This window comes from Marmota monax, unplaced genomic scaffold (assembly GCF_021218885.2).
Source record: "Marmota monax isolate L192 unplaced genomic scaffold, Marmota_monax_Labrador192_F-V1.1 WCK01_AAM20220418_F8-fsc00109, whole genome shotgun sequence".
NCBI lineage: Eukaryota > Metazoa > Chordata > Mammalia > Rodentia > Sciuridae > Marmota > Marmota monax.
This window is the reverse complement of record NW_026695229.1, coordinates 2,020,307-2,046,164: the sequence shown is the minus strand read 5'-3', so window position 1 is coordinate 2,046,164 and position 25,858 is coordinate 2,020,307. Positions and strand designations below refer to the sequence as shown.

Here is a 25,858-nt window from a genome sequence, read left to right as displayed (position 1 = left end):
GGAAACATAGTGAGTCCTGTTTCAAAACGAAAATAAACCAAAATTCTTAGGACAAATTAAAATGAAAGCATAAGAAAAATTTTTTTAAAAAGTTTCTTCTAATATCTGAAAAGCTGCCAAATAATCCAATGATTTTAGAGGGAAGATTTCATGAAGGCAGATTTTTTTCCAGTAAATAAAATTTTCCTAAATGTACATAGTAATCAATTAAAGCACCATTTAGAAAGGAGCAGGCACAAAATGTCCTTTCGCAGGAGTAGTGGGGCAGAAGTTGCGGAAGAGGTGGGGGTGACAGAGTTGCCAGTGCTGGGAATACCTGGATACTGTGTGGCCACTTTGGTCTCTCCCATAAACCTGCCTGCAACTCCCTGCAAACACACAGCTTCTCTGAGGCAGAATGAACAGGGTCTCTTGTGCTGACTTCTCCTTTGTTCTTTAGGGCCAGCTCCCCAGAGAAACTTTCCCTTATGCCACATCACTCCTCTCATTTGGTCTTGCATTATTTTTCTTCCTGACACTCTCCCTGATGGATACATTGTTACCTGTTGAGACATTTCCATTTGTTTTCCCCATCTAATATGCTTGTTCCAAGGGCAACTGGTCTGTCTGTTCTGGTGAAGGGGGGGTGGTGGTGGCGGGAATCCAGCGTTCAGTCAGAGAAGACTCCCATGTTGCAGGCCTGCCACATTTGTTCAATGAACTAATGATTTCCCCCAAGAAACAAAGTACGACGTTCAGGGAGGAAATTTCAGCAATGTTAAAAATTAATTGTAGGGTATGCCTGATTGATGAGTGGATAAACTAAATATGGTATGTCCACACACACAAAAATAAAAGAACCAGAAACATACCTCAGTGGTAAAGCAACCCTGTCTTCAATCCCCAGTATCCCCACTTCAAAATACTGTATGATTCCATTTATGTAAGGTACTCCTGGAAAAGTCTAACTCACAGAGACAGAAAGTAGAAAGGGGGACTGGGGTTGTGACTCAGCGGTAGAGCGCTTGTCTTGCACGCGCAGGACCCTGGGTTAGATCCTCAGCACCATGTAAAAAAATAAATGAGTGAAATAAAGGTATTGTGTCCAACTATAAAATAAATATTAAAAAAAATAAAAAGAAAGTAGAAAGGGCTGGGCGGGTGGGGATGAGGAGTTAGTATTTAACGGATATGAGTTTCTTGGGGAAGATGAAAAATCCTGAAGAGGGATGGTGGTGGTGGTTGCACAAAATGCATGTACTTAATGCCACAGAGCTGAACACTTCAAAATAATCAAAATGATATATTTCGTTATAAGTACTTTGTCACAATAATAATAATCGTAATTGTGGGTAATCGGAGAATGTGGTCTTTCCTTTCCTTGGCGTAGGAAAAAATCCAGAATACTTAAAGGGTGATAATAGCAAATGATAATACCAAATGATCAAAGAGAAGCTATTTCCTACAGGAGGAAGTTCTCAATAGTGACTTTTCAAGGGAGGTGACCTGCGGGAAAGAGAGAATTCAGTGGTGAGGGTAGCAGTTTGTTCAGGAATTTTTTCTGTTTTAATGAGGGGCCTCTCAGGTCCCTATCAAGAGCCCGGTCCCTTAGGTGACTCCCCGCTGTGTCCTTCCTCATCCCGCAGCCGGAGCGAAGAGTTAAAGAGTTCGGTACGAAGAGAAGGAGGCGAAACTAGCCTGGCTAGGACCAGGCAAGAGGAGAGACACTCCCCGGTCTTGAAGGGCCGGAACTGAACCGCCCGCTGACCAGGCCGGAGCAGCCATCAGCCAGGCCCCGCGCACTCTGCTCTGCCCCCGCCAAGCCCCGCCCAGATCCCGCCTTCCCCAGTCCCCGCCTCCTGCTCGGCCACACCTCCCTCCCAGCTCCGCCCCAGCGCCCAGGCCCCGCCCCGCCCCCGGCGGACAGCGAGCAGGAAGCGCGCGGTGGCTCCGCCGACGCTGCGTTCGGAAAGGTGTGGAGGGGGCAAGGGGCACAGGTTACGGTGTAGTCGCGTCTCCTGTCAGCCGGGCAGCCCGCGGTCCTGGCCCATTTAACTGCTCTACGCCGCGCAGGCCCATGGACACCCCCGCCCGAGCGCTGGCTCGGGGCTCCGCTGCTCTGGCCTGGGAGGCGGGGCCGGCGGCGCGGCGTCATGCATATGCATGAGCGGCGCGGCGGCGGCTCCATTGTGCCCTCGGAGCGGGCGGCAGCGCGATGGCGCGGGCGGCGGCGGCCCAGGGGCGGCGGGCGGCGCGGAGGGCGGGCTGAGCGCATGGAACGGCGCGGGCCGGGGGCCGCCGCGGCGAGGGGCCGCGCCAGGCCGGGAGGAGGTGAGTGGGGCCCCGGGGGTTGCGCCTGGCTACGCCGCCTGCGGGCAGGTGCGGAGTGGCGGGGGCGGGCAGGTGCGGCCCGGCAGGTGCGGCCGGGCAGGTGCGGCCCCTCCCCCGAGCCCCCCCCCCCCCCCGGCCTGCTACAGCGCCTGTGGAGGGTTTCGCGGCTGGGTTGGAGGCCGTGGGCTCTGCCGCCCACCTGCAAACACCTGCCACGCTTGCGTCGTGGTCTTGGGCATACTCGTCTCCGTGGGTGTCTGGTTCGTCCCATCCTTACCCCGAGCCTTTGTTGGGGGTTGACCGAGGGGTATAAGCGGCCTTCAGGCTCCTCCAGAGCTAAGGAAACTGATCCGGCCCTCGCCCCAAACCTGGCGGTTCCTGGCTCTGGGGCCAGGCGGTCTCACCTTCACTGTGCGACCCTCTCTTCCCACTTGTGTGCCCACCATTAGGGGTCCTTGGAGGTCGTCACAGATCAGAGGAGAGAATGCGCTGCTTTTGGGTCGGACGACACTGACCTGTCAGCCCCCAGCTGTGGTTTTCATGAGGCCACCCTTGTCCAAACCTGACATACTGAAGCTCAGGCATGAGGGTGCCCTACTCTCCTGGCATGCCTTGTCTCTACCCCCTCCCAAGTGTCCTGGTCGCCACCGCCCCCAAGATATCCTATCCCCACCACCCAGTGCTTTGTTTACCCCTCCCAGGTGCTCTATGTCTTCCAGGTGTCCTGTTCCCTCAAGGTATCTATCCCCACAGCCTGCTGCCTTGCTTACCCCATCACCTTCCCTGTCCTCAAAAAAGAAAAAAAACAAAAAACCCCCTCTCTGCCTAGTCCCCTAGGCTCTGATCCCTTTCTCCCTAGGGTATCCTCTTTCCAGTAGTTACAAGAACATCGGTGGTGATGTCTTTTAAGTCATTTGTGTTGTAGCAGATTTCACAGGGACACAAACAAAACATGTGACTTGTGGATACAGATAAGGTGGAAGACTCATCACCAAGTCCTGGCATGCTAGAACTGAGGGCATCCCTTGACACTTGAGAGTGGTAACAGGAGAAGTGAGGGAATCTTAACTGCATCCAGCAGTACTGAACTGGGGCCCTTGTCACACCTGGCGATGATCACAAGCTTGGAAGTAGGAGTGAAGAGAAAGAGCAGGGGAGGACTTTGGGAGTGTAGGCCCAGCATGTTTGGGGAGCATCCTCATTATTAGGATTGATCTTCAAGGGCTGATGACAAAGACAGTCGTGTCATGTGTCTGCAGTCCTAGGGTGGCTACCAGATACCCATTTTACACATTGTAAACTGAAGCCAGGTTTGGGTTGTCCCTTTAGCCATTCACTGAAATGCCCCATGCCTGGACTATTGGTCAGTGTTTATTCTGAACTTCTTGATGAAATCTGATATCCTGACTTTTAGCCCACAGTGAGGCCAGTCAGTGTTGTGGCCTCCCAGGTAGGGGAGGCAAGACTTCCAGCTGCCTGTGCACATGATCACTTCATCTTTTGGCACTGAAGACTCTGCTCCTCTCTCACTCCTGAGCTGTCATTTCTTTTTTCTTTCTTTCTTTTTTTTTTTTTTTGGATCCTTTTTGTGAAAGGGATCTCTTTGTTGCCCAGGCTGGTTCCAAACTCCTAAGCTCAAGTGCTCGTTCTCTCCAAGCCTCCTGAATAGCTGGAACTATAGGCATGTACTAGTGTGCCAGGCTCCAAAGCTGTTGTTTCTTGGAGACCTTTTGACCCCATCCTCTCTTGAGTTGGCTTGATCCTACATACTTGAAGGCAGAGAGTCTGCTTTGTTTTCAGCTTGTTGAGAAAGGGTGGCCTGCTTCAGAGAGTCTGCTACTGACTAGTTGTGGCTGCTCTGGGACACTGGGGAAAGAGGAATCTGGGGAAAAAAAATTCTTTTTTTTTTTTTTTTTTTGTTCCAGGAATTGAACCTAAGGGGCATTTGATCCCTGAGCCACATTTCTAGCCCTATTTTATTTAGAGACAGGGCCTCACTGAGTTGCTTAGCGCCTCACTTTTGCTGAGATTGGCTTTGAACTCTCAATCCTCCTGCCTCAACCTCCTGCACCTCTGGAATGGAAAATGAGTTTTTTGAAGTCCTATTTCTGGAGGAAAATGTGACTTGACCTCTAAAAAGACTTGTTGCCTTCTAGACTGACCCCAAGCCAGAGCACCTATGTTCAGGGCTCTAGCTTTCAGCTTAATGAGAGTATGGGAGGAAAGCCCCCAGGCAGGCCAGACCTTGAGTGACCTGGCCTCTTTCCCAGCCTTTCCTGGGAGGAGAAGGTGGGAGGAGGGTCTGAATTCACAGAACACCGCTCTGTGGTCAGGAGCAGAGGGTCATAAGATACCAGACCCAGGGAATTGGGGGATTTACAGAAAGAAATGCCCTCAGGAGACCAGAGGTATCACTTCAAGAGTTTGACAGGAAATCCTCTCAGTTTAGAGAGGAAAACTCAAGGGGAACTGGAAATGTCTGTGGTCTCTGCCCATAGCAGAGAAGCATTGTAGGTGGAATTCCCCAGTCCCATGTGACACATGAGGCTGCTATGGGTTCCTCTTCATCCTACACCTAACTCTGTGTCTCCCTTCACCCCAGCTCTCTGCATTTCCTAGATCTGAGGCTCCCCTACTGTGGTCAGCAGAAACAGTAGCACCTGTAAATGTGTTAGAAATGCAGGCTGGTGCCCTGGCCCAACCTTTTGATCCAGTGTGGGGCAGGGCATCCTCTCATCAGGCTGAGAGTTGATTTTCATGCACTGAAATTGGGGGAACTGTTGTCCTGTGTAACCTGAAGTGAGGCAGAGGACTCTGCTCACTGCTTGATTTCCTCCCTATGCTGCTTGGCACAGCAAGGTGGGCTGGGCCAACCCAACCAGCTTTGCTGTTGGGAAGGGTTGTCGGGACAGCTTTTTTTTTTTTTTTGGTGCTGGGGATTGAACCCATGGCCTTGTGCATGCAGGGCATGCACTCTACCAGCTGAGTTATATCCCCAGCCCAGGACAGCTCTTAAGAGGGTGGTGGGTGGTGGTGGTGCTCCTCCTCCCCCTCCTCCCCCTCCTCCCCCTCCTCCCCCTGCCCCCCCCCCACTTCCTCCTAGGTTTATAATTAAAAAATTTGTTTTGAGGTAATTGTAGAATCAATTCTTAAGAAATAATACAGAGGTCCCTTGTATCCTTTACCCAGTTTCCCCCAATGGTAACATTTTGCAAAACTGTAGTATAACATCACCACAGGACACTACATTGATACAGTCCACAGGCTCCTTCCTGTTGCTGACTTATATTCACTCCCACCTCCCTCTTGCCAAAATTACAAATTTACCTCTCCCACTATGTTTAACCCTGGCAACCAACAGTGTGTTCATTTCCCTGATTTTGGTGTATCAAAAATGCCAGGTAGGTGTTGAGAGCCACAGCTGAGTTGGGATGGCGCCTGGCATTTTGCCAGAAGAATGGTTGAGAGGTGACAGCGAGCCATTAAGATGATAATTAAGTTAAGCTGTGTATAATTGCTGTGACTGGATGATGCTGGATTGAAACAGGCTGTGTATTCAGTTGTATATAGACCCCTGCTGTCCAGCAATAGGGTGGCTCCTGCTACTTTTGAGAGCTGGGAGAGTTCCCAGGGAGTGCGTGTGGAGTGCTGGTGGAGTTCAGGCAATAAAGTAGTTCCTGTTTGAACCTACAAGTGCCTCGTGGTGGCTCGGTTATTTTGTGCCCAGCCAGACTGCGGCAGGTAGGGCTGGAGGTTGTGGCTCAGGGGTAGAGTGCTTATCTTGCATGAAGGGGACCCTGGGGTCTTGCATATGTGGGACCCTGGGTTCCATCTTCAGTACTGCATAAATAAATGAAATAAAGGTATTGTGTCCATTTACAACTTAAAAAAAAAAAAAGGCTTTAAAAAAATGCCAAGTAAAGGAATCATACAATATATAGTCTTGGGAATTGGCTATTGGCTTTTCCAGTCAGCATAGTTCCCTGGAGATTCATCCAGGTGGTTTTGTGTTATCAGTAGTTCATTTCTTTTTCTGACATCCAGGCTATGAATGTATCATAGTTGATTTAAGTATTCATCCACCAAAGGACATCTGGGCTGTTTCCACCCTTTAGCTGTTAACAATGGTTATTACAAATAATTCTTCTATAAACATTCATGTACAGGTTTCTATGTGAATATAAAGTTTTCATTTCTCTGAAGTAAATACCCAGTAATACAGTTGCTATGTCATAGTTTAGTGGCTGAGTACTTAGTTCTGTAAGAAATGGCTAACCCACGCTTACCTAGCATGTGTGAGGCACTGAGTTTGATCTTCAGCACCACATATAAATAAATAAAATAAAATGTTGTGCTCATCTACAACTAAAAAGACATATTTTTTAAAAATGGCAGGTGGTACACACCTGTAATTTTAGCTACTCAGAAGGCTGAGGTAGGATTGCCAGTTCAGGGCCAGTATGGGCAACTTGGTAGGATCCTGTCTCAAAAAAATTAGAAGGGCAGGGGAGGTAACTTGGTGGTAGAGCACACTTGGGGTCAATTCCCAGAAAAGAAAAAAAAAAAAGAATAGACTTCATTTTTATAAAGCAGTGTGCCATTTTACATTCCCGCCAGCAATGAGATATCCAGTTTCTCCTTGCCAGCATTTAATGATGTCACTATTTTTTAACTATTCTGTTAGATGTATAGTGATGTCTTTTTGTGGTTTTAATTTGCATTTCCCTGCTGACTAGTGATGCTGAGCATCTTTTCATATGCTTATTTACCATCTGTATATCCTCTTTGGTGAAGTGTCTCTTCATGTTTTTTTTGTGTATTTTCTAATTGGATTTTTTTTTTTTTTTTGAGAATTCTTTGTACATTTTAAATACTAGTCCTTGGTTGGATATGTGGTTTGCAAATGTTTCTTCCATTCTGCAACTTGCTGTTTCATCCTCTTAACAGGTCTTTCTTAGAGGGCAAGTTTATTTTTTATTTTTATTTTTTGTGGTGCTGGGATTGAACCCAAGGACACTGTACCGCTGAGCCACACCTCTAGCCTTTTTTATTTTTTATTTTGAGATAGGATCTCACTAAGTTGCCTAGGCTGGCCTCAAACTTGGGATCCTCTTGCCTCAGCATCCTGAGTTGTCACTGGAGTCACAGGGGTGCACCACTTGAGATGGAGGGAAAAAAATTATTTTTTCTTTTTTGCCATGCTGGGGATTGAACTCAGGGCCTTCTGCCTGCTCGGCAAGCACTCTTTCACTAAACTACATTCCTGTCCTTAAAAGTTTTTAATTTTGATGAAGTACATTTCATCAATTTTTTTCTTTTATGGATTTATGTTTTTTGGTATGAAGTCTAAGAACTCTTTGCTTAGCCTAGATCCCAAAGGTTTTCTCCTCCAATTTTCCTAAACTTTTTATAATTTTGTGTTACCAACTATACCTAGGACCAAGTTTATTTTGAGTTTAATTTCAGTATAAGGTGTAAGGTTTGGGTTGTTTTCTGTTTTGTTGTTTCCCCAGCGCTGGGGATCAATCCCAGGTCCTCATGCATGCCAGGCAAGCACTCTACCAAAGGGCTACATCCCTAGATACCCCCATCTCACCCTGGGTTTTTGTTTTGTTGTTTTGTTGTTAGTTTTACTATAGATGTCCAGTTATTCCAGCACAATTCGTTGGAGAGACTGATCTTCCTCCACTGAATTGCTTTTATATCTTTGGATATATTTTGTGTCTGATTTCATAGTTCTGTCCTTCTGTTAGTACCACAGTCTTCATTATTATATCTCTATTCTAATTCCTGAAATACTCACGGTTGCTCCAGATCCTATCCAACAGGTCTGGGAAGAAGTTTCTGCCTTTGGCAGGTCCCCCTTCCTAGTGGGTCATCATCCTAGGAAAGGCAGTGGGGATAGGGATGCCAGCCTCCCCTTGCGTGGCTGGGCCATCCTAATTCCCTGCTTTTTTCTGGCCTGAGCTTCCCGGGTCAGGACTTGATTTGAGGAGGGGCTAAGGGATTTGGCTATCTCTGAGGACAGGGGACCTGACTGGTGTAGCTGGGACATCCCTCCACTTCCTCCTTTTCCTCTAATTGGTTTCCTTTCCCACGAAGCCTATTGCTGGGTGTGGGAAGGGCCAGTGGAGGTCCAGGTGTCCCGTTTGCCAAGGCATGGCTAAGTCACCTCTCATTCTTACCTGTTCTGAACCCTTGGATGCATGGTTCACCCTTGCTGAGGTTCTAGGTCAGTATTTGCAGAGCAGATAAGGATGCTTTACCTCAGCCAGTACTGAGATATGGGTGAGACAAAGTTAGGTGGGTGCTGGGCTTACCTTCATGTCAGATACCTTCTTTCTCCTGGGCAAGAGATTGGCCCTGTAAGTATTAGGGTGGCAAGATGGGAACCACAGGAGGTCAGCATGCTTTGCGGAGTGTGTGTGTGTGTGTGTGTGTGTGTGTGTGTGTGTGTGGCAGCCTTGTAGCCCCCAAAGGCTGTGAGATCCAGGGTGAAACATGCCTGGCCTCCCCCAGGAGCTTCCTGAGAACCACTTACCAGTTGCCCTATGTGCCTCTGTAGGGGTGATCTATATATATTAGAACCGAAGGTAGTACCAGTTTTGGGTGAAGGAGGCAGTATAGGAGTGGGGCCTAGGAGTGTCTGGGCTTGGCTTGAGTAAGGGTCTTGCTTATGGCAGTGTGAGGAATGTGGCACTTGGAAACAGACCAAAGATTCCTGTGGCTCACTAATTGGGGCAGCAAATTCAGTACAGCAGGCTGAGTTCCATAGTATTGGCATCATGTCCTACAAGTACCTGCCTGTTGTACTCTTTTGACCTGCTGTCTACTATGACCACATCCCTGTGGTCCACCTACCCTGACCCTACAAAGGTGGTTCAGCATCCCTTTTCCCCACCCCTGCTTATAAACACCTGCCACATCGGGTCCCTTCCAAGGCTTTGGTGCCTATCAGTCCTCCACTTGTTGTGCTCTGTATGTCTCTGCCTGGTTGGAAACTTACTCTGAATGTCACAGATGGGCCTACAGGGGTAGGACTGCTTGCATGGCCCCTGTGCCTGCAGTTTCAGGCAGCCCTTCGTCCCGTGGCATCTGAGTCAGTTTTGAGGTTCCCTGACCTAGAGCCCCTATGCTGCTCTCTTGGTTAGAAGGACCTGCCAGCCAGGGGCTGGGCTGCTGGTCCATATACCCTGCTTCAGCAGGTATCCCACATCCCCCTTCCCCATGCCAGGCTGGAAGGTAGCTGTTCTGTACCTGCTTCTTGACCTTTTCAACCTCTTATTTAGAGCCCCCACTAGCTTTGCCCCTCTCCAGGTCCCTGCCCAGGTTGATCAAGATCCCAAGTTGGTGATGCCCTTATCGGCCCTGTGTGTCCTCCCTGCCAGCACCTCCTGAGGGGCTTCTGGCAACCTGTTCTCTATCCCCGAATCACTATGGGGTGACTTTTTTTTTAATAGCTTTACATGGATGGATATCCAGTTCTTGGTGTGGGGGAGAGTGTGGCAAGTTTTTGGAATCAGTCTGTTTCCAGGGTGGATCCAGGGATTCTGGGTGGCAGACCCTGGGTCAGAAAGGCTTCATGCCAGCTTCTGGGCTGAGTGTGAGGCACAGAGGTTGGGCTGGTGAGCCAATATCAGCCTCTTCCATTGTCCTACCTACCACTGGAGCTTAGCCATCCCTTGCAGAAGAAGGGGCTGGCCTGGTGGCCCTGGGCTCTTTCTACTCTGCTAAAAGGGTCTCAGGTGGCATCTAAATTCACATCCTTTCCCTCCTGTCCAGCAGCCAGAGCAACAGAGTCCCAGATAAGCACTGGCAGACCCGGTCTGTAGGGCTGCTCTATCGCCAATGAACTCCATGAACCCCATGAAACCTGCCCTGCCCCCTGCGCCACACGGGTGAGTGTGGGCTCCTGTGGCCTGTCCCTTGCAGGCCATGTGCTCTTGGGCACCTGTGGCCTCCTGACCTAGGCCTCACCAGCCACTCTTCCTGTAGTGATGGTTCATTTGCATACGAGTCTGTGCCTTGGCAACAAAGCGCCACTCAGCCTGCTGGGTCGCTATCCGTGGTCACTACCGTGTGGGGAGTCGGCAACGCAACACAGAGCCAGGTGAGCACCTACCTGAGTCCCTCCCCCAAGCAGTGAGAGCCTTGGCAGTGCCTTAGAGCTCTGAAAGACAAGGAACTTAAATGGGGAGGTTGGGGCATAAAGATGGGGCTTCCTGATTCTCTCAGGTCCTTGGGTGCTGGTTCTTTCACACTCCCATAGGTTTTCTTCTGTCTTCAGCCGGCCTCCACAAATCACCCCAACCTGACCTATGGGCAGGTACTCCCCCACCGCCCCCGCCCCCGCCCCCACCCGTCCCCTATACCGCCACTAACCAGGTCTTTTGGTTTTTAGTACTTTAGAGCTACAGCTTGAAGAGGGTGCTTTAGCTGTTCCTTTTGGTGATTCCCACTTCCTTGTAGGTTCTGGGGAACCCCATGGGCCCTGCAGGAAGCCCCCCTGGTGGCTCCATGATGCCTGGTGTGGCAGGTGGCAGCTCCGCCTTGACCTCCCCGCAGTGCCTGGGACAGCAGGCATTTGCTGAAGGTGGTGCTAGCAAGGGCTACGTGCAGCAAAGTGTGTATGGCCGTGGGGGCTACCCCGGGGGCCCCAGCTTCACCACCGGGTAAGCAGGGCCCCTCATCTGACAGATGGCTAGAAGCCATCAACCTGGCGGGCACCTCTGAACTGTTGGACATTGCCTCTCTGCTTCCCCACTGGCTCCAGCAGCTACCGTGGAGAGTCTGGAAAGAACTGGCTCCCCCTAAGTGCTGTGTGGCCCTAGGCTGAGTCTGTGCAGAGAGTGTGGCAGTCCTGTGTCTCTTGCAGATATGCAGGTGGCCCAGGGGGACTGGGTCTCCCCTCACATGCTGCACGACCCTCCGCTGACTTCACACAAGCAGCAGCTGCAGCTGCCGTGGCTGCCGCTGCAGCCACTGCCACAGCTACAGCCACAGCCACCGTGGCTGCCCTGCAAGAGAAGCAGAGCCAGGAGCTGAGCCAATATGGAGCGGTGAGGGCAACCCCCCAACTCCTCCCATTTGGCAGCCAGCGTGTGTGGGACTTGGCCAGGGGAATCTCAGCAAGGTGTTGGGGTCAAGCACGGAATGTGCTCACTGGGGGCTTATGAAACCAGTGAAAGAGAAATGAGTAGGAAGAAAAAGAGTCTGAAGGGGGAGAGGCCCTAAAACCAGTAGCAAGGGGTACATGCCCACAGCACCAGTGAGCCATGTGCCCATTTGTGGGGGGAGTGTAAACCATTCTGTCTTTTTCTTTTCCCAGATGGGGACTGGACAGTCTTTTAACAACCAGTTTCTGCAGCATGGAGGTCCCCGGGGGCCCAGCGTCCCCCCTGGCATGAACCCTACTGGCATGGGAGGGATGATGGGCCCCTCTGGCCTCTCCCCCATGGCCATGAACCCCACTCGGGCAGGAGGCATGACGCCCTTGTATGCAGGGCAGCGCCTACCCCAGCATGGGTACCCTGGTCCTCCCCAGGCCCAGCCGCTGCCCCGACAAGGGGTCAAGAGAGCATACTCGGAGGTGAGTGTCTTGATCACCCAACCTGGGGCCCTGGGTGCTGTTTCCCCCACCCAAGTGGTAAGAGCAGCTCCTACAGTGAGAAAATTGTCCATGCTCAGCAGGACCAGGGGACCCTGCCCCCAGCACATGGGGCACTACTTGCCTGCTGATGCCTCTTCTTTCTGGGGTATTTGCTTCTTCAGGTGTATCCAGGGCAACAGTACCTACAAGGAGGCCAGTACGCGCCCAGCACTGCCCAGTATGCGCCCGGCCCCGGGCAACCCCCTGCCCCTTCCCCCTCTTACCCTGGGCACAGACTACCCCTGCAGCAGGGCATGGGCCAGTCCCTGTCTGCACCAGGCCCTGCAGGACTGCACTACAAGGTAGGGCCAGCTCCCCTGGCCTATGCCAGGCCCACTGTCATGGGAATAGTGGGGACCTTGAGGCAGTCCTGCCCCTGAGGGGTATAGGCTAGTCAGGGAGTGGGTGGAACCTCACAGGGGTCCCAGCCAGTGCAGGGTTCAATTCTGAAAGGAACCTCTACAAGATTCATGAATCTCTGGAAATTCAGCATAGGGAGCAGCAGGCAAGCACTCAAGCCATTCTGACATTCTTTATGGAAAATGTCCCCATTCCCTCTACTTGCTGTAGAGAAACCCATCTAGGGAACAAGCCTTTTCTACTGGTGGTACACCATCTGGATACATGGTGGGTAGAGAGCACCTCACTAGGAGTCTGGGTGGGCAAGTTGGTACAGCTGGAGGAGGATAAAAAGGGGAGGTTTGAGTGCACCTGTGTCATTTCAGCCCCTTCCATGTGTGGAGTCACCCCTTTTCTATAGTGGTATCTTTTTACATTATAATATTGGTAATGTGTCTTATGGAATATGTGGGATATACAACAGAGCATAAAGACTATGCAGATTGGCAGCTCTGTTTGTGGTGAACTTCTAGGATCAGGCCCGGGGGATTCAACTGGGGGCAGGGCCCACATGCACTCAGTTTTCTCTCCCACAGCCTGCAGAACAGTTCAACGGGCAGGGCACCAGCTTCAACGGGGGCAGCGTCAGCTACAGCCAGCCTGGCCTGAGTGGGGTATGGGGCTCGGCTGGGTGGATGGCTGGGAGGCTCACAGGGTGGGCATGTGGACAGAGGGACTGCCTTCTCTCCACCTCTGTTCTCATGTTTCCCAGTGGGTGCTACATGAACAACTCTAATCCACCCATCCTACCATTCTGCTTTAACTGTTTGTGCTCAATCTCTATAGCCTGCCCGTTCCATCCCTGGCTACCCCAGCTCCCCACTGCCAGGCAATCCCACACCACCCATGACGCCCAGCAGCAGTGTCCCATACATGTCCCCAAGCCAGGAGGTCAAGTCTCCCTTCCTGCCTGACCTCAAACCAGGTCTCAGCTCCTTGCACCCATCGCCCTCTGGTGAGTGTTCACTCTTAGGACAATAGCTGCGACAGACTAGGCAGACATGGGGAATACCAGGGCTCTAGCGCCCTGTGGGAGCTTGGGAGAGCAGGGGCAGTTGCTTGATCCCAAGTAAAGCTAAGGTTTCCATCTTAAAGATAGACTGTATGGTTCTGGGCCTTTACCTTTGTTTTCTATTCATGGCCCTGCGCAGATCTGTTAGAGCTATAGATATCTACAGGAAAATATCCACAGACACAAAATTTTTTATATAAAATTGAAGCCTATCTTTAGCTGAGAACCCCTGCTTCCAAGGAGACCATCACAGCAGAAGTTAGAATCCTGAAACCTCAAATTGAGCAATTGGGTGATGGCTACTGACATCCTGGCCTTCTGGTTTCTAAAAAAACATTGTAAACATCTTCTGCGTGAGTTGGGTTTGTGTTCCCCTGTCATAGTTCAGTGGACACTAGGCTGGGTAATTGAGGCAGATGAACATTAGGATCTATGGCCCAGGGTCTCAGGAGAGATGCTGTCTGAGGCCCTGGCTGTGGGGCACAGCTCAGGTCTTCAGAGCAGACCTGGCAAGGGGCTCCAGGATGCCCTCTTTGAGTAACTATAGATGCTCTGGTTGGTGTCCAGTTTATAGCCAACATGGTCTCTTGTCACCAGGTAATGGTCCTTGTGATGAGCTGCGGCTGACCTTCCCTGTAAGGGATGGGGTAGTCCTGGAGCCCTTTCGCCTGCAGCACAACCTGGCTGTGAGCAACCACGTCTTCCAGCTTCGAGACTCAGTCTACAAGACTTTGATGCTGAGGTGATCCCCACTGGCCCAGCCCCAGCCCCTCCACCCCCATCCATACTCAGTGTGAAGTCTCTGATCATCCTTTTCCTTTTGCAGGCCTGACCTGGAACTGCAGTTCAAGTGCTACCACCATGAAGACCGGCAAATGAACACCAACTGGCCAGCCTCCGTGCAGGTCAGCGTCAATGCCACACCCCTCACCATCGAGCGTGGAGATAACAAGACCTCACACAAGCCCCTCTACCTGAAACACGTGTGCCAGCCTGGCCGCAACACCATCCAGATCACCGTCACCGCCTGTTGCTGCGTGAGTATCCTGCAGGGTATGGGCAGGGCTTGGCTGAAACACCACCTGGATCACTATCCCTGGGGTCATGGATGGGCTGAGGATGGGTGGGCCCAGAGCCAGGCTGTGGGCTATGGAGCTTAAAGAAAAAGACATTGCTTCTTGTTATCACTTTTTATTTTAAGCTCTTTTCTATTTGCCATTTAAGAAAGGGATCCAGTTAAAAACATCCTAGCTATTTTCCAGTTAGATTATATTTACTAGATTTAATACTCATGTTGATGCTATGAGAGAAACAAAGTTGTGTAGCAAGCTCACAGAGTTCCATCCATAGCAGGTTCAACATCACCCAGGTTCCAGCCATCAGGATCTCATTTGGACCTATGTAACAAGGGCCGGGGGATGGGACAGCTCAGAATCCTCATTCTGTGGGACTTAGGAGGTTTGAACTAGACACAGTGTCAGTAAGATTGGATGCCATGAGCAGGGAGATATACAAGGCATACAGGTATTTTGTTTTTAATATTTTTTTAGTTGCCAATGGACCTTTATTTAATTAATTAATTTATTTATATGTGGTGCTGAGGATTGAACCTAGAGCCTAGGGTTGTTAGGCAAGCTCTCAACTACTGAGCTATAATCCCAGCTCAGGTATTGTGTTTTTATGGCAAGGTGAGAACTAGGCAGTGGATGAACAAGAACAGAATGCCCAGTAGAGCTGTTGAGATGTTTGAGTATGGGCAAGAGCACCAGCAGCCTGAGGCCAGAGTCTCCTGGGCTCCAGGAAAGTAGAAAGCATCCTGACTGTGCTTTAGCACTCAGGAGGATAGGGCCTAGTTATGAGAAACATGGCTGGTCTGGTCCTCTCCCCTTGACTATCTCACCCCAAACCCCTCCCTTCCCAGCCTGGTACCCCTGACGTAACTACTCTTCTCCAGCTGTGTTCCCCAAAACCATGTCCCCACATCCCCACACCTGTGTTCCCCCTACATACAATATCCCCCACTGTGTTGCAGTCCCACCTCTTCGTGCTGCAGCTGGTGCATCGTCCATCTGTCCGCTCCGTACTGCAGGGCCTACTCAAGAAGCGTCTCCTGCCTGCTGAGCACTGCATCACCAAGAGTGAGTGACCCCACCCACAACCACTGGGGCTGTGCCCAAGCTGAACAGTGTTTCATGTGGCACATCTGCATGTCACACAATGCATCTTCTCCCAGGCTGATGGCAGTAGTTAGCTGATGGCAGTAGTTAAGTAACACCTTGGAGCTGTTGACCATTCAGTGTCCTGGCTGACATCCCCATTCATAGCCTCCCATGTTGCAAACCCTTTACTCAGATCTCTTCCCCTGTTGTCAGTAAAGCGGAACTTCAGCAGTGGCACCATCCCTGGCACCCCTGGGCCCAACGGAGAGGATGGGGTGGAACAGACAGCTATCAAGGTGTCCCTGAAGTGCCCCATCACCTTCCGCAGAATCCAGCTCCCTACCCGTGGTCATGACTGTCGCCACATACAGGTAGGTGGGTGGTCACTGCAGAACTTTGCCCAAATTTGCTGCCTTTAAAATATTTTGAGCTTGTGGAGCAACTAGAAACTTGAGATCATATTGGATAGAATCCTAAACTAGAAAAACTACTTGAGAAAGCTATAGATATCATTTTTAAAAATATGTATGTTTCATAGTGAAACAGTTGTACTCTGGCTATATATCCGACAGAAATGTACACATTATTGTTCATAGCTATATTTGAATTGTAAGAGCTTCAAATAAAAACAAATGTTTATCAACAATTAAAAAAATTGTTTTGAGCTGACACCTCAGCCTCATCCTCTGGGGCAGAAGTGGAATCTGAACACCTAAGCCAACAGGCCATGGACCAGGCCTGCCATGGAGGCCGCTGGGCCTGGCTGCCCCGAGGTTAGGCTTTTGTTTCTTCTAAATATAATCACCATTTTACTCACTTCTCTACTAGCTACTGCATTCACAGGGTTCCATTGTTAAAAAGCATAAGGATGCGGGTGTGGTCTTCTTCCTGCCCTACCATGAAAGTCTCTGTCTTTGCAGAAATACCCAGTGTTAGACAAGAAACTACATTCTCCTCCCTCTCTGTTACATGCTGCTCTGTACTATAATTTTCCCTTTAACATGGTGTCTGGCAATGGTTCCTTATCAGTACAGTTGCCCAATTCTTGCTTTGGTCACAGCGGGTTCCAGTTCTGTTGAGATGCTTGGGATGGTCCATTAGAATTATGTTACAGTGGAGCCAGGCATGGTGATATGTGCCTATAATCCCAGCAACTTGAGAGGCTGAGGCAGGAGGATCACAAATTCAAGGCCAGCCTTGGCAATTTAGTGAGTCCCTTACCAATTTAGGGAGACCCTGTCTCCAAATAAAAATTAAAAGGGCTGGGGGCTGGGGTTGTAGCTCAGTTGGTAGAGCGTTTGCCTTACATGTGTGAGGCACTGGGTTCAATCCTCAGCACCACATAAAAACAAATAAATAAAAAATAAAGGTATTAAAAAAAAAAAAAAGGACTGGGGAAGTAGCCCAGTGGTAAAGCACCCCTGGGTTTAAGACATATTCCAGAAATCCAGAAAACATATCACCCTCACCCCAGCCCACAGTGAGAAATGACCTGTCTCCCATCTCTGCAGTGCTTTGACCTGGAGTCATACCTACAGCTCAACTGTGAGCGAGGGACCTGGAGGTGCCCCGTATGCAAGTGAGTTTCATGGTGTGTGACAAGGGAGAAACTGCCACGTCCTCAGAGGCTTTTATAAGTGAAACTTCCAAATACACAAGCCTGTTGGAAGTAGTCACAGCACATACCAGGAAGGCTCAGCTCAGGGCAGAAACCTTTTTTTTTCCCCCATATTTTCTTAATTAGCGCATTATAGTTGTACATAATGGTAGGATTTGTTGTTATATATTCATACTTGCACACAATATAACAATATAATTTGGCCAGTATTCCCCAGAGGTAGAAATCATCCATAGGGTATTCTTATGTAGGGTTACCTTGTGCCCATTTCACCTCACAACTTCTTACAGTCACCTTACACAAGGGCAACTTGCAGAGTTTCCTCATGCAGGGTCACCTCATATAAGTTTACCTCACACAGGGTTATCTTCTGTAATCACTGTGTACAGGGTCACCTCACATGGCATCATCTTGGACAGTCGTCTCATGCAGGGTTGCCTCACACGGGGTCACTATGCACAGACACCTCACATAGGTGTTGGGCCTGAGAAGTGATGGGGTCTGGGCCCAGGGTGAAGTTGGGTAAGGCCTTTAAGCCATGTCCCCTTTGTTACTTGTAGCAAGACAGCATTGCTGGAGGGCCTGGAGGTGGACCAGTACATGCTGGGCATCCTGATATACATTCAGAAGTAAGTGTCTTCTTTCTGCCACCCCGTGTCTGTGGCCACCAGAGGGCAGTCCTGGGATGAGTGTAGTCTTCTGAGCTCTTCACTACCCTGGAGTGACTCAATTCCAGACCAGAGGCAGTGCCATGTCTCCCATGTATATCAATCCCAGGCTCCACATCATGCATAGCACCTGAAAGCACTCTGGATATAGCAGAGTGTTTGAGTTGAAAGGCTGGTTGGAAACTTCCTTGGGATTGAAGGGCAGCAGGTGCTTGGTAGACAGATGACCAGTACCCATGTGTCCCTGCCTAGCTCTGACTATGAGGAGATCACCATCGACCCCACATGCAGCTGGAAGCCAGTGCCTGTGAAACCTGATGTGCACATCAAGGAGGAGCCAGATGGGCCGGTGCTGAAGCGCTGCCGCACCATGAGCCCTGCCCATGTGCTCATGCCCAGCGTGATGGAGATGATTGCAGCCCTGGGCCCCGGTGCTGCTCCTTTCACCCCCTTGCAGCCCCCTTCAGCCCCTGCCCCCAGCGACTACCCTGGCCAGGGTGAGTACAGCACACACAGCCTCAAACTTCAGGTGACTCTGGACCAGCGACTCATCCTCTCCAGAGGAGTCTCCTGGCCTATGGAACTGTCACTATGCAGGTCATGCACCTGCTTTGTAAACATATCCAACCAAGGGGCTGGGGTTGTGGCTCAGCAGTAGAGCACTTCCTAGCATGTGTGAGGTGCTGGGTTTGATTCTCAGCACCACATAACAATAAATAAAATAAAGATATTGTGTCCAACTACAACTAAAAAAATATTAAAAAAAAAACACCCATATCCAACCAAAACATGCCAAGGGTGTCTGTCCTACACATTCCATCCCAAGGATGTGGTGGTAGAGGTACAGTCTTGGCCATGGCCCTTTCCCCCAATTTAGATAGAGTAAGGGGCTCTTGGCTATAACACTCCCACTGACTGGCTCCTGGCTGGAGTGTCCAGTGGGGACCCACTGTGCAGGTACAGTGTACTTTGTTGTGGTGGGTCCCATTCCATCACCTTGGAGGCCCCCACTCCTAGGATCATCTCAAGACCAGTTCCTTCTTGGCTGCAATGAAAAAAAAAATTGTCAAATCATTGTTGTCTATGGGTGAGCACTCTTACGTCCTACCTGTGCCTCAGCTGGCACATTACTGGCCCTTCTGCCAACATGAGCCCTTCTAACCTGACTTTCCTCTTGTAGGTTCCAGCTTCTTGGGGCCTGGACCCTTCCCGGAGTCCTTCCCACCCCCCACACCCAGCACCCCAAGCCTTCCTGAATTCACCCCGGGGCCACCTCCCATCTCCTACCAGTCTGACATTCCCAGCAGTCTCCTGACTCCAGAGAAGTCTGCTCCCTGCCTCCCAGGCCAGGTCAGTGTGATATATAAGGGATCCAGGGGATAGGGGTGAGGTCTTTCAGGGAGCCCCTTAGCTGTTTTAACATGTCTTTTCTCCATCTTCAGATGGCACCAGTGGGCCACTTGGACCCAGCCCATAATCCTGGGCCACCAGGGCTACACACCTCCAACCTTGGGGCACCCCCAGGTCCCCAACTGCACCATCCAAACCCTCCCCCAGCATCCCGGCAGCCCCTGGGTCAAGCAAGCTCAGGGTCTGTTGGTGAGCTGGCCTTCAATCCTGCCACAGGCGTGATGGGGCCCCCCAGCATGTCTGGGGCAGGGGAGGCCCCAGAACCAGCACTGGATGTGAGTACTAGGCCCTGTGGTGGGGAGCATGTGGGAGTTGCTGGAGTTGGCTTGTGTGTTGTCCTTGGGTCACTGCTTTGTAGAAGGGAAGACAATGATCCTTCAGGGAGAGCCAGCCAGATAATGTCAACCAAATGCAGCTCTTATTCATGTGTTGAGTATCTGAAATATCTGTGAGGTGCCAGGTACCATGTGTGGTTAGTGAGTGGCTTGGCTGGATGCTGCAGTAGCTATATGAAGAGTCCTCAAAGAAGACTGGGCTGGAAGTTTCTGCTGCACTCCTTAGAATCTGGCTTGACCTGTCTGCTCATTCAGTGGTTCTGCCTCTTGACACATGCATGGGTGGTGTGTGAACCCAAGCTCAGTGCATGAAAGACAGGGTTGACCATCCCTGAACCATGGTGGAAATTCATTGAAGTTCCACATGAAAAAGATTAGAACAAGCAGTCCAGAGCAGAAAATTCTAGGGGGCTGAAGTTCTGCCATCTATATTCTGCCTGAGAATCACCTTGGGGATCCCCTTTTAGGCCTGTGCACCTCCATGCACAGTTGGGCCACCTTGGATGGGCACTCTGGTGCCTGGTAGTATTGAGCACCATGCCAAGAGCTATTTCTGACCCCAGAACAGCCTTTCACTGGGATATCTCAGACAACTGTGTAGGCTGTCAGTGAGGCCCAGAAATCCATCCTTCATTAGATGAGGGGCCACTTAGCATCCCTGCCGGGCCTGGGAACAGGGCTTGGATGCAGGGGCAGTATGGCCACTTGGGCATGATGGGTCTGAGACCAGAGTTGCTAACATGTTTGCTTTGTCCTCAGCTACTCCCAGAACTGACCAACCCTGATGAGCTGCTGTCCTACCTGGGCCCACCTGACCTCCCGACAAACAGCAATGATGACCTGCTCTCTCTCTTTGAGAACAACTGATCCTGTGTTAACCCCTGGCCTAGCAGGGACACACTCAGAGACATCACCACAGCCTGCCCTCCTCTCCAAGCCCCACAGAACACCTGGCACTCTTCCCCAAAATTCCTCATCAGATGTCCAGAACCAGGGTCTGCCACTGTTGTCCCCAGCCCTGAACTGTAGAAGCAGCCTGTGCTCTAATGGAGGGGCCCCTAGACCACCATCACCCTCCCTCCACCAGGCTCACTGCTACAGAATGGTTTTTGCTGAGGTGCCCTGTCCACCCACTGCACACACACCCTGTGCCCCTAATCTCACAGCCTTGCACCTTGTCCTTCCACCCTTGCTTGCTCCCACCCAGCCTGCATCTCGTCAAGCATTGACCCTTCTGTTTCCACTCCTTTTTGGGAGAAGAGTCGGGTGTGCAATTTGGCTGACTCTGTGTCCTTGGCCTGCAGCTCCAGTGGCCTGTGCCCTGCAGCCCCTGCTCTCAGAACCAAGCAGAATGCATAGTTCAGGGGCCTAGAGCTCTTGCCCAGCCAGCATTGTGTGGTGTGGGGTTCCTCCCTCCACCCTAAGCTTCAGGCAGAGGCTGGGGGTAGGGGAGCTATAAAGCACAACAATGTACATAGTGTAGAAACACTAACAGCTGAGAAAGGGAGGGGAAAGCTATTTAAGTCAGCATGTTCCTCTGTTGTACAGCCAGCCCAGGCTTCCCTGTGCTTTCTGCCCTTCCCGTGTGCAGACAGCTGGGGGAGGGACAGTGCAGTGGGAGGAGACTGAGCTTTGGCTGGCTCAGGGTGGGCTCGCAGACTCAGCTCTGTGTAATATTTCTCCAGTGGGCTGCTCTCCCAAGTTCCCCTTTTCTGTGAAAGTGAAGAATTAGTACAGCTGTGTTTTTTAAAACCACCTCTCCGTCTCCACCCTGTGGGCCCACACCCAGGTGGGGAGGAGGAAGCCACTGCATCTGCTGGCTTGGGGCCTGCGTGTGCAATCAGGGCTCCTGACCCTGTCCTGTCTCCTGTCTTCAATCTCTATTAAAGGACTCCCTCTTGGTGGGCCTGAATGAGTCCCTCCTTCGTGCTGGGGGCACTGTGGTCTCCCTTGGGGACCAGGCCCAACCCACAGCTGGCTTTTGGTGCCCTACATCAAGCTCTGTATGTTCTGAACCAAGCCTCAGTTATTCCTGCCCCATGGTAAATTTCCTTTTCCCTGGAATTTTCCAAGTTGGCTTCAGCTGGAGAGTTATTTTGTAAAGTGTCCCAGGCTTGCCTGGGTGACATTTGCCATCATGTCACCTTTCCTGGGTGTGTCCTGGGGCAGGGAGCCAGTTGTCTTGGGTGCCCCAACCCAGCCAGGGGGCCTGACAAGCACTAGGCTGTGTCCCTAGGAGGCCTCTCTTTGTTGCTGCCTGTGGAGGGTGCAGAATTAATCCTGGCTACCATCTGCCCATCCAGTTTGGTAGGATCCAGGTGTTTCTTGTCCTGAGCCCTGAGTCCCTGCCCCACCCCTCCCCAGGGCCATCCCATCTAGCAAGAGAAACTAGAACTGTGAGGGAAATAGGAACCCAGGGAAGAGGGGAGTGCCTGGTATTCTTGGCCAGCTGCCGTGGCCCGTCTTGGAGGAGGTGCTTGTCTGGGAGCTTGGAGGCTACAGGGGTAGAAGGAAGGGAGGTGTCAGGATGGGAAGGTCCTCTGGCAGCTCTGAGTGCCAGTGACATTTGAGACTACACAGGTGGGCCTTCTTGACCCCTAAAGAGCCTTTGTTTCCCAGTTTGTCTCCCCTTTCAAGCCCTGGGAGCTGAAATGGAGAAAAACGTAGGAACAACAGTGGGCCAATGCCAGAGCTAAGGAAATGTGGGAACAATGCTCAACAGAGTCCCCTCAACTACAACCCACTCTGGGGGAGTGGGAAACAGGCCCCCCTTACTTGGGGTGCCACTTCATTGCTGTGCATCACCCATCCCCACAGCCTGTTGCAAGTCTGGGTGCTCCTAAGTAGAAGAGAGAAACCAGGAGACTGGGACCAGCAAGAGGCTGCAAACTACCCAAAAGTCCATCCTCAGAGGGTGGATAAGGGATTACTGTGCCAGAACATTCTAGACATGAACAGGTCCAGAAACAATGTGAAATAAAAGGTGTAGAAGCTCTAACAGTACAATGCCATTCTTCTAAAGCTCAAAATCAATATGAGTTGCATAGGATTTGTACATATGTACTAACAAAGGAAGGGAAGGGGCTCCACACATGTTCACCTGTGGAGACGTGACAGGTACACTCAGGGAAGAGCAAAGATGCTGGCGAGGCTCTAATCTTCAAGGTGAGTGGTGGCCTCCTGGATTTTCACCTGGGCTTCTCATGTCAGTATATTCTCATGTATGTGCTAAGTATATGCAACTTGGAAAGAAGCTGACTGGGCTTAATAGAACCACCAATGTGAGGAAAACACATTTTCCTCAAGTTCATAGAGAATATTCTCCAAGATTGACCAAGTCTCAATAATTAAGAGATTGGAATCCTGTGTTCTTTGATCACAATGGAACAAAACTAGAAACTTATAGCAGAAAGAAAACTGGAAAATTCACAAATTATGAGAATTAACAATCTTTAACAACCAATGGTCAAAATCATAAGGGAAAATTTAAAATACTTTTGAGATAAATGAAAACAAATTGAAACAGGAAGCAGCAAAAGTGTGTTAAGGGAACTTTATACCTGTAAAATGCCTGTATTAAAAAAGAATAATGAGGGCTGGGGTTGTGGCTCAGTGGTAGAGCACTGGCCTAGCACATGTGAGGCACTGGGTTCGATCCTCAGCACCACATAAAAAACTAAAAATATTTTTTAAAAAGAGTGAGCCAGTTCAGGTGTGATAGTGCATGCCTGTAACCTCAGCCACTTGGAAGGATGAGGCAGGAGGATCACAAGTTCAAAGCCAGCCTCAACAACTTAGGCTATAAACAATTTAGCAAGGCCCTATCCAATAAAAGGGGGCTGGGTTGGGGCTGGGGTTATGGCTTAGTGGTAAAAGTGCCCCTGGGTTCAACCCCTGAACCTAAATAAATAACAGCTCTATATCTCAAGGAATTAGGAACAGGACAAACTAAACCCAAAATTAGCAGAAGAAGTGAAAATTAGTATAGAGAAAAGAAAAATTAGAATATAAAAATGTTGGCTGTTTGATAAGTTTAATAAGCCATTAACTAGTAAAACAACAACAACAAAAACCTGGTTGCAGTAGTGCACACCTTTAATCACAGTGACCCAGGCAGCTGAGGCAGGAGGATTGCAAGTTAGAGATCAGCCTTGGCAACTTAGACTCTGTCTTTAAAAAAAAAAAATGCTGGGGGCTAAGGATGGCAGAAAGCCCACAAGTTCAATTCCTGGTACCGGAGGGGTGTGTGTGTGTGGGGGAGGGGGAGTCAAAAATAACTGATCAGTGAAAGTGGGAGATTGGGGGTATAACTCAGAATGTTTGCCTAGCATGCGCAAGATCTTGGGTTCAATCAAGAAGAAAAAAATGGAAATGGTAATACAAACTTTACAAAAAGGATTATAAGAAAATATTACAAACAGTTTTGTTTTTATGGTGCTGGAGATTGAATCCAGGGCTTTGTGCATGCAAGGCAAGCACTCTACCAACTGAATATATCCACAGCCCCATGAACAGTTTTATGCTAACAAATAATCTAGATGAAATGGACAGATTGGTAGACAATGATAAAACTGACCCTAGAAGAAAATCTGAACAGAGCTATAACAAAAACATAGACACATTCATCAAAATCCTTTTAGGGCTGGGATTGTGACTCACTGGTAGAGTGCTTGTCTAGCATGTGCGAGGCATTGGGTTCGATCCTCAGTACCTAAAAATAGGTAAAATAAAGGTATTATGTCCAACCACAACTTAAAAAAAACATTTAAAGCCTTAAAAAATCCTTTCAACAAAAAACAAACAAACAAAAAAAAAACAGGACTATATGGTAAATTCTGCCAAACATTGAAGAACAGACAGCAGGCCTTCTCGAACTCTCACAAACATTGGAGAGGAGGGAACACTTTTTAATTCATCTGGGAGGCTGGCCTCCCCTCTCACACTGCCGCAATCCCTTCCACTGGGCCTCCCGTGCAGGGAGCAGCTTCCCAGTCTGCTCCTTTAGCTTTACCCACTCAAAGGCTCCTTGCCACCTCCAAGCTCCCAGTAGCCATTGAAACAGTCTACATGCCAGCACTGGGGACCATTCAGGGCAGATTTGACCTAGGTCGGTTCAAAGAGAGGAGCCAGGAACTGGTGCTGTGGCATACACCTGTAATCCCAGTGACTTGGGAGGCTGAGGCAGGAGGATCACAAGTTCAAAGCTAGTCAGCAACTTAATGAGGCCCTAAGCAACTTAGCAAGAACCTGTCTCAGACTAAAAATAAAAAGGGCTGGGAATGTGGCTCAGTGGTAAAGTGCCCCTGGGTTAAATCCCTAGTACCCACCCCACACACCAAAAATAAATAAATAAATAAATAAAAATCAGAAAGTGGAATACATTGATGTGAAGTACAGTGGGGTTTGATATGTGCATACACCTGTGTCCCTGCCAGCCCAAACCAGGCTGAACCCCCAACCCTTAATTTTACTGGATCTTCAACAGTCTTGAAGTCAGTCTTAGGGTCTATTCCTTTTGTTAATACTTGTTGAAGCTTGGATTTTTATATTTATTTTCATTTATCTGTAAATTATTCCTGTCTCAGCTGTGACTCAACAGAATTAATGGAAACCCCTTCCCACCCTCCAACATCAGCTCTGCCCTGGTTAGGCCCTCCATTGTTCTAAGTCTTTCATGGTGTATTAACCAGGACTCTACAGGTTACAAGTGAGAGTGGCTGATTCAAACCAGTTTAGGAAGGAAGGGGCTCAAAATAACAGTTCTGAGCCAGGTGCTCATGCCTGTAATCCCAGCAGCTGGGGAGGCTAAGGCAAGAGGATCACAAGTTCAAAGCCAGCCTCAGTAATGGCAAGGCGCTAAACAACTCAGTGAGACCCTCTCTCTAAATGGAATACAAATAGTGTTGGGGATGTGGCTCAGTGGCTGAGTGCCCCTGAGTTCATTCCCTGGTACCCCTACCAAAAAAAAGTAACAGTTCTGAAAGGGACACCAAAGGCCATAAGGACAGGTGAGGGGGGCAGAAACACCTCTGGAAAAACCTTTCAGCCTCTGGGTAAGCTTCATTCTCACACAGCTGCTCTGTGTAGTTGGGGCCTGGGCTTCTAAATCCTACTTCTCATTAAATGCACTCAGACAGATCCTGACTGTCACTCAATCTGATTCCAAGGTGAAAATCTCAGGAATGGGCTCTGGTTGGCTTGCCCTGATGGGCCCAGCTACAACTTGAGTGGAATGGGGAGCACTTGCCCAGGATGAAGAACTGTTAGAAGGGGGAGTACAGGAAGCCTCCCATGGTCC

At 49.9% G+C, this 25,858-nt stretch overlaps 1 protein-coding gene across 7 annotated transcripts; it reads left to right on the top strand.

Moving 5' to 3' along the window:
• The first annotated feature begins 1,865 nt into the window (after positions 1–1,865).
• Positions 1,866–21,472, top strand: Zmiz2 (zinc finger MIZ-type containing 2). Of its 7 annotated transcripts, none has more exons than XM_046437822.1 (19): positions 1,866–1,952; positions 10,093–10,208; positions 10,306–10,420; positions 10,780–10,982; positions 11,186–11,369; positions 11,639–11,899; positions 12,082–12,261; positions 12,895–12,972; positions 13,145–13,313; positions 13,968–14,112; positions 14,197–14,407; positions 15,403–15,508; positions 15,743–15,900; positions 17,041–17,108; positions 17,708–17,776; positions 18,068–18,312; positions 18,996–19,165; positions 19,258–19,500; positions 20,320–21,472. In XM_046437822.1, exons 2-19 carry the CDS (start codon positions 10,159–10,161, stop codon positions 20,425–20,427), a joined length of 2,763 nt encoding a protein of 920 aa, XP_046293778.1. In that variant the 5' UTR covers positions 1,866–1,952; positions 10,093–10,158; the 3' UTR covers positions 20,428–21,472. The 7 variants fall into 7 exon arrangements, with proteins under 7 accessions (XP_046293778.1, XP_046293780.1, XP_046293776.1 ...); XM_046437824.2 differs by having other exon boundaries at positions 1,872–1,952; positions 10,096–10,208; XM_046437820.2 differs by lacking the exon at positions 1,866–1,952 and adding an exon at positions 2,218–2,310.
• Positions 21,473–25,858: the final 4,386 nt, after the last annotated feature.

Bases quoted from the DNA above. Each gene is read 5' to 3' on its own strand.
- Zmiz2 (XM_046437822.1), top strand. From the start codon at position 10,159: ATGAACTCCATGAACCCCATGAAACCTGCCCTGCCCCCTGCGCCACAC. The intron at 10,421-10,779 runs GTGAGCACCTAC...ACTTCCTTGTAG, and splicing joins GCAACGCAACACAGAGCCAG to GTTCTGGGGAACCCCATGGG. The intron at 17,777-18,067 runs GTAAGTGTCTTC...GTCCCTGCCTAG, and splicing joins ATCCTGATATACATTCAGAA to CTCTGACTATGAGGAGATCA.